This window comes from Fukomys damarensis, unplaced genomic scaffold (assembly GCF_012274545.1).
Source record: "Fukomys damarensis isolate Sample0158 unplaced genomic scaffold, DMR_v1.0_HiC HiC_scaffold_32, whole genome shotgun sequence".
Taxonomy (NCBI): Eukaryota; Metazoa; Chordata; class Mammalia; order Rodentia; family Bathyergidae; genus Fukomys; species Fukomys damarensis.
In genome coordinates this window covers 46,778,614-46,786,870 of record NW_022900944.1, presented here as the reverse complement: position 1 = coordinate 46,786,870, position 8,257 = coordinate 46,778,614, and the positions used below count along the sequence as shown (strand labels likewise).

General features: G+C 50.4%; 1 protein-coding gene across 2 annotated transcripts in view; it reads right to left on the bottom strand.

Annotated features, from left to right (window-relative positions):
• Irf8 (interferon regulatory factor 8) overlaps positions 1–8,257 on the bottom strand; it is a 78,635-nt gene that overhangs the window by 18,641 nt on the left and 51,737 nt on the right. Inside the window, exon 1 of one of the 2 annotated variants that reach the window (XM_010627490.2) lies at positions 72–108. The exons of the other annotated variant lie outside the window; for it this stretch is intronic. Coding sequence (XP_010625792.1) covers positions 72–91 — 20 coding nt within the window. The 5' untranslated portion in view covers positions 92–108. Of the gene's footprint in view, positions 1–71; positions 109–8,257 lie in introns of those variants that run through there. 2 annotated transcript variants of the gene reach the window in all.

Here is an 8,257-nt window from a genome sequence, read left to right as displayed (position 1 = left end):
CGCCAAGTCATCGGGGCCGCGGAGCCCGCCATCCAGAGGAAGCCCTGAGCACGTGTCCCGAGGCGGCTCACCTGTCACGTGGGAGGGCCATGGCCCGCAGCCCCGCAAGGCCGGAGAAAGCCGGCGACCCGGAGTGCTGAGCGTCCACTCGGAGTCAGCGTGGACCCCGGGGACACCCTGCCCCACCCCCAGGTGGCCTGTGTCCCCCTCGTCCAGCCTGTCTTGGGGCGAGCAGCACTGGTGTAAGTGTGGGAATGGGGAGCGACAGCGGAAGCAAGGGAGGAGGTTCTCTTTCCCCGCCGGGCCCACGCCCAGTGACCTTCAATGAGGGACTTAATTGACGTTTATCAACAGTTGGCCAATCACACCCATCGCCGGCGCTGTTTAAGGCCACCTCACTCATCTGGGCTTCCAAGGACCTATGGAGATGTTGGAGACTGAAAAAGAAATTTTTCTGGTTTCACAATACAAAAAAAAAAAGACAGAAAGAAAAGGAAAAAACACAGAAATGTTCAAATAAAGGCCCCAAAACATAGCGAGCCAGCGTGCCAACTTCATAATTGTAATTCACCGATTGGCAAACGTTTGCTTACGTTTGTAAATTAGAAATCACTCGGTATGGATTTCCTAAGACCACGATCACCAAGAAGTCAGAAGCGATCAGAAAGTAAATGAGCTCCTTGGCACCAAATCAATCCAAGTGAAAAGTGTTTTTAAAGCACAAATTCCTTGAGAGTGTTCTCATGTTCACTGCGGTGGGGAATAGCGCCTCCAGAAGCCAGAACTCCTCGGGCCTCAGAAGGGCCTGGGCCCTCCTGTGCGTGCTTACACTCGTTTCCGCTCACAAGTGTGCCTTAAACCTACACTGATCTTACACACGCGGCAGGCAGCACAAGGACACGCTCAAGTTTCCACTCTGCCCCTTTAGCTGAAAAGGACAGGAGTCCACCCTCTTTATGGGCAGCAGGTGTCACTATAGACATTGCAGGGCGCCCTCCACGGAGGCTGGCCCCGAGGACAATTGTCCCCAAGAGGTGATCCTGCTGCCTAGGGCCGATGTCCAGCCTCCCCTGTTTGGTTCCACTCTTTTTTTTTTTTTTTTTTGGTGGCAGTGGTGGTGGTGGAGCCGGGGATTGAACAACCCTGAGCCTTTGCACTAAGGTACATCCCACCCCATTTCATTATCTATTTTGTTATTATTTTGAGGTAGGGGCTCACTAAGTTTCTAATCTGCCCACACTGGGCTCTGACTTGAGATCCTGCTGCCGCAGCCTCCCAGAAAGCTGAGATTACAGGTGTGCACCACTGGGCCTGACTCCTTCTGTTCTTATTGCCTGGACATTTATTAAGCAACTACTGTGTGCTAGGAATGGTGCTGGTGAAAAGTGAATATGGTATCTCTCTCTGCTTGTTCCTGCCTGCATCGCGATCCACGCGGGTTTTGTCCCGATTTCTACAGCAGCCCACTCACCCCCCTGCCTCCCTGTCACGTCCCTATTTCACCCACCAGCTGCTCCCCATGTATCTTTCTGTCTTCTGTGGCTCCCAGGGGTGTCACATGGGTCTCATCCTAGCAGCTAAAGCACATCCCCCAGTCACAGCTTCCCGTGGCACTGCCCGTCACAGCCAGGACGGGTTTTGAGTTAGGCCCCTCCTCAACCCAGCTTCCTGGCTCACACAGTGCGTGGCCCTGAGCGAAGATCAATGACCCAAAGTCACCATTTCCTCCGCTGATTAATTGAGCTGATAATATTAGGTCAAATTACGCGACATTGCCAACCATCAGCTGTTTGGGACCTGCAGGAAAGACAATTTATAGCTAAATGGAATTGTTCCTGCCTCCTAGGACTAGTGGGGACCAGGAGAGAGAGAGAGAGAGAGAGAGAGAGAGAGAGAGAGAGTGTGTGTGTGTGTGTGTGTGTGTTGCACGTGTGTGCACATCCTGTCTTCCGCCTTCATCATAGGGGAACAAGGACACAGGTGAGAGACATCCAGAAAAGTAGACACAGCATTTCAACTCCACCTGGCTGCTGATTGCCGGCCAGGAACAATCTGCCTCTGTGGCGGTCACCTCCCTGGCCTCACTGAGGGCCCAGCTCCTGGGAGGTGCACGAGACCTCAGCGGTGTGGCCTCTGTCTCTGCCTTTCCCTCTCCACGCCCCCAGTCCTGGGCCTCCTGATCTCCCTGTTCGCCCTCCCCCGACTCTCCTGCTCCTCCTACTGAACTTTGTACCCAAGAAAACTCTCTACTCTCTAGTACTCTCTACTCAAGTACTCTCTACTCTGCCCAGCCTCCTTGGTGGCAGTGGAACCGGTAGGCAGGCAACAGAGGAAGGGTTCCTCCGACAGTGGCTTCTGCCCAAATCCCTCAGAGGTGCTCCAACTCCCTCAGTGCCTGCTACAGACGTGTCCCCAAAATTCGTATGTCCCCTGTGCCCCTATGTGAAGGCATCTTGGGGTTTTTACTACAGGAACAGTTTAATATTGTCTGTCATATTGTATATATGGATTACCAAAGTAGGCTTACATGGCCACCTGAAAAGTCACATGTAGAAGAATGCAAGATGGTCATCTGTGTCCTTGAGAGCCAGAGGATCCAGCTTAAAGTCGAAGACCTGGAGCTCACTGCAGAGTTCAGTACGGGTCCTTCTTGGAACACGCAAGGGTTTGCTTTGGAAGACAGAAGCGTCTGTGTTGGAGGCTGAAGGAACTGGTGATGACAAAGACCAGAGCTCCTCCAAAGAAGCAAAAAGGGGCAGACTTCCTTCTGCTTTCCCTTTTTATCCCATCCAGGCTACAAGCCTATTGGTTGGTGCCAGTCACATCCAGCATGGGTTTTCCCTCATCAGTTTGTGGTTTACATGTCATCAAGAAACACCCAGAACCGTGCCCCAGTAACCTGCTCAGCTACGAGGCATGTCCTAATCCATTCAAGCTGACACCACAACTATCACAATCCACCCCTTGCTAACTTGACAGTCAGCCACATTTCCCTAAACCATACTCAGCCTCCAAATACAATAGCGAGATCATAGTTCCATCTAACATGATACAACTGTCTGCATACATAGGGAAGCACACTAATTCCCTTCTCAGAATAGAAGGCAAACGGTGTGGGGGTGGTAATGCTTACTCTTTTCCTGACATTTCATAACTTAAACATTATAATATAAGTTTGCAATACTTAAGAAACGATACTATCAACAGCATTATGTTACAGAGGAAGAAAACAAAGATGCCTGCTTAATATATGTGAATACATACACAAGCGTATTAACAAGTCCTCACTTCGTAACTGGTCATGCTGTCATAGCTGGTGTTTAGAACTGCTTTCTACTACCTGTTCTATATTCCCTTAGCCTTCAGCAAACACCTATACAGGTCTTGGTTCCTTGCCTGGCAGAGTGACCCATATCTTCCTGAGGTTCTGGGCCATTTGTCCTTCTGCCTGGATGGGGCTGTTGTAGTTTTCCATTGACGTTAATAACAGACCTAACACTAGGAGGCACCCAAAGGGATCCTGCACTCCAAATATATTCTTTCTCCATGATAGAATAATAATCCGGCTTCCTCTTGATAGACTAGGTCCATCACCCATAGCTCCCTTTTTAGCTTGTTACTCAAAGGCATGAGGAGCCCAGAATGACCAGGGTCCAGTCTTAGCTTTCAGCTCAGTGGAACCACTGTTACGCCTCCTGATATGAGTCTTCCCTGCTTTGGAACCAAGACCTCTAGGCCAGCAGAAGACAAGGTCACAAGAACAGAAAGCAAAAGTTTCACTAGTGAGTCGCAAGGTAATGGTGAGTGGTACCATTCCCACTTCCACCCCTTGGTTCTTGGACCTGTGAATGCTGGCTATGGGAGACAGTACCATGGACTGGGCACTGATTCAAAGCGTACACAGCCTTTTGAAGAACCTTACCCCAGCCTCGCAGGCTATTGCCACTTAGCTGGTGTTGTGACTGCATCTTTGAAAGACTATTCCACCTTTCTGTCAATCCAGCTGCTTCTGGATGGCGAGCAATGTAGTAAGACCAGTGAATTCCCTGAGTGTGAGCCCGTTGCCTCCCAAAATGTGTTCCTTGGTCAGAGGCAATGCTGTGTGGAATTCCCTAACAGTGGATAAGGCATTCTCTGAGTCCACAGATGGTGGTTTGGTGGAAGCCTTGCATGCAGGGAAGGCAAATCCATTGCCAGAATAAAAGTCTATGCCAGTGAGGGCCAGGCACTGCCCCTCCTGTGATGGAAGCAGTCCAACATCGTCAACCCTCCGCCGGTCTCAGCCTGATCGCCCCAGGGAATGCTGCCGTATCCGGGACCCAGCGCAGGTCTCTGCTGCTGGTATACTGGGCGTTCAGCAGTGGCTGGATCCGCCTTGATGGGTGAAGTCCACGTTGTGGAGCCCACACATAACTTTCATCCCTGTTCAGGAGCCCCTTGGGCAAGGACAGGGGTGGCTGAAGACCTGCACTGGAAGAGTGAAGGAACTGAGATGAACCCCCAAAGGGGACAGGAAGGCCAGAGCACCTCCAGAGCAGCATAAAGGGCAGGCTTCTTCTTTCCCTTCTTTACCCCATCCAGGCTGCAAGCCTATTGGTTGGTGCCACTCACGTCCAATGTGCGTCTTCCCTCTTCAGTTTGGGGCTTGCAAATTAATCGTCCAGACACACTCAGCCCTGTGCTCCACCAATCTGCTAGATGTTTCTTAATTGATTCAAACTGACACCACAATTAACTACCGCTCTATCCCGGGTCTCAGGCTACAGTCAGTCCTTGCACAGATCCTTCTTGTGGAACAAAAACCACGGCAAATGTTTAGATGTTTTTTAATTTATTACAGTAAATGACACATGGCCATTAACCTCTCTCAAAATCCTCTCCTTTGTCTCAAACACACTTATCCCCTCGTTCTCAGCCCTTTCTGAGGCAGAACTGGAGTCCTCCTTCATGAGTCTCTCGAGTCGAGCTGCCATAGCTGCCCGGATGTCCTGAATGGACTCAGAATGCTGACTTTTCAGGGTCATTTCGACTTTGAGGAAGAGCCGGGTGTCACGCAGTGCTGGATCCGAGGAGTAGGTGGGAGCACAGTGTAATCTGTTTAACGAGCCTGCCTTTCTATCATATGACACCGGCCAGCAGCAGTCTTTTTTCAAAGGAGGCCTTCCAGGACAACCTCGGAAAGCAAGAAGGCCGGTGGGCTAAGTGCATTTGAAGGAATGGGCAGCATTTTGAGGGGACTCGTGGCACTGCATCTTCTGTAATACACTTTAACTCTCACCGTGCACTCCGATCGCCCCTGTAAGTTAGGACACTCCCTGGGAGCAGTGAGGCTCCAGAAATGGACTTCGCTCGGCATCACTTGAGTTGCTGCAATATTAATAACCCTCTGGGTGGTTAGGGTTCCTTCACTGTTGCTGGCAGGGTTGCTGTGACACGATTGCCTGCGTGTCTATCTCTCCCCCCATCTTTATGTGCCATTGTTAACATCCGTGAGCCTGGGAAAGTGCTCAGGTATTCAACACACACACACACACACACACACACACACACACACACACACAAACACCCACACAGTTTATTTGCACACAGCAGATCAGTTATAAAAGGTCATTCGTGCTCCTGGAGGGTTTCTTATGTGCACTGGACAAATGATATATATTCAAGAAGTCTCTCTTCATAGAGTTTCAAAATTAGGTGTGCTGACCTTATCAGACCACGCCCACAGTTTATATCCCTGCTTCTAGCAATAAGCAAACAGACGATTAGAGACCTGGCACACTAACCGAAGGGCCCAGAGGCATGAAAGAGGTTTGGTCAAGATCTCACGGTGGGGGAGTACGAGAAGAGACAAGAGGGTGTCACCGCACACTGGCCAGGAGGCTGAAGTTAAAAACAGACAAGATCAAATGTTCAGGAAGACGCGGGGTGCTGAAAACTGTCCCTCCTGCGGGTAGGAGGACAAACTGGCATGCTCAGCCTGGAACACCCAGGCTAAGCCTCCTCCCCCGAGAGCAGTAGCTACCCACCCCTAAGATGATTTGGCGGTCCACCAGAGACACAGAGGCTGAAGAGCAGCTCTGTTCAGTACCACAGATGCCCACCAGCCACCAGGGAACCAACCACTGTATCCATCCACGCACGGAAGGAGGAGAGCGGCAGTGAGCTCAGGGTGCGCTCACAGACTCGGGTGGGGTGACTCAGCCTAGGAACAGGTCAGGGCCCAGGTCCATCTGGGTGGCAGGGCTGGGGCCGGGTGGGAACCACCTGGGACGAGCTGCAAGAGTGCTTTCCCAGAGCTGGGCTGCCTTGCCTGTGACCAGGGTGGCAGAGACAGGAGTGTACGTGCAGAGAGGACAGGCAGGGCTGACACGATGAGAGGAGGGAGCGCAGCAGAGACCCTAACACACCTTGTGCGGGTCAGGAACGGAGCCCCAGACGCAGGCGCAGACAGCGCTGGGTACATGTTTCTCCTGGTCAGTAAGGAAAGGGGTCATTCATGAGTATACCCAGCACAGACCAGTGACCACAGCTTAGCAGGCAGTTATATACACAGTCGTGCACACATGTGCATGTGTGTGTGTGTGTGTGTGTGTGTGTGTGTGTGTGTGTATACACGCCTGCACAGGTACATCTTTTCATGAAAGAGGCTCTCTCCCAATAAAAGTATGATTTATTCAAGGTGGGAAATTGAGGCTGACTCAAGGACCTCTGAAACAGAAATGACAAGGAACTGGGAAAAACTTAAAGGTGTGAGCTTTGCACCCACTTTCTTGGCAGTAGTTTCTCTTTGACTGGAAGCAATCTGCTCTGTTTGTTCATGGTGGATTTAGATGAAAATTTACCAGCTGCTACTATTGCCCCAGTACAGGATATCAAATAAAAATCTGAGATAGGTCTATGTTTGCTCATATCCTAAAATTCATTACTTCCAAAGAAATCATTTATTAATTTATTGACTGTTTATCAGGTGCCTGCAGTGTACTAGTTTTCTCATTTAGAATCCCTCTGCCCAAGGAGTGTCAAAGTATATAAATATTTAATGACAAGAAAAAATTTGCTTGAACCATTCAATAATTCTTGCCATGACATGTAAACTTTATTCATATTCGTTATGAATGGAAGTGCTTGAAACAGTCCTGAGAAATAACAACTTTGCAGAGTAAAAGGATTCTAAGCATAGATCAAGAATATCTGCACTCTTTGGAGCTATTGCCAGGAGATTCTGATGTGTAAATAGATGAATGTATTTAAATTGTAACATATCCTAGTGACCCTGGTGCATTTATCCAAGGCCAGTTCCCAGGGGGAACCTTCAGGTCTGGAACTCAGGAGATGAAGTTGTGTGCAGTAATCCAGGTGTTCAGCAAGCAGCTTCATTTAATTCCAAACAGATTTATCCACATCCGTTCCCAAGTTACTTTCACAGACAGGCAACAAGCACGTCTCTAATACGTGTGTGGCTTGAGCACAGAAAACAATTCGGACAACCACAGTAATTTACCACTAAAGGAAATCCCAAATTCTGAGCACAGTGGGAGGCTTTTGAAATGAAGTCCCAGAGCTCCACCTGCAACCCAGCCCTAGAGAGGAGACTAACGACATCATCACAACCTTCCCAGGCCGGCTGTGGGCTGGGAGCCATGGCAGGCAGGTACGGGTGGGCAGTTTGTCCCGTGTTTACTCATGCACTCACAGTGAACCACACTTCAACCGAGGTGAGCGGCTGGGTGGTGGGCGCTGCCTCTCCCTGAAGCAGGAAATGCGCTCCCTCGGCTACAGACCTGGTGCTGCATCCATGTGTCACTTGGGAGGGTGCAAAGTAGCGTGGCAGTGATGATGGCTCTTCTTGATCCTCAGCCTGACTGGCTTGAGAGACAGGAGCGCGGAAGTGAGTGAGGCAGCTTCCAGGGACTCTGGCCAGCCGTGGGGCATGGCCTTGGGGACTGCACGTGGTCCTGGCCCTTTCCTCTCTGGTTCTTCCCTGCTCACTCTGTTTCTCCACCACACCCTTCTGCACGGTGCTTCTGGAGCGAGTCACCCAGGTACTAAACTAAACCCTGCCTCCTTTAAACTGTGTGTGTCCAGGATCTTGTCCCGGCAACAGAAAGTTGAGTAGAGCACCTCTTGTGTCCAAGCCCCTGCCAATTTTAAGATTGCGTATCTCCAGGTCTTCAGTAAACGTTCTCTGACCTGAAGCAGTCAAGTGTTGTAATTTCTCCTTCTCCTTCTCCTTCTTCTCCTCCTCCTTACTCCTCCT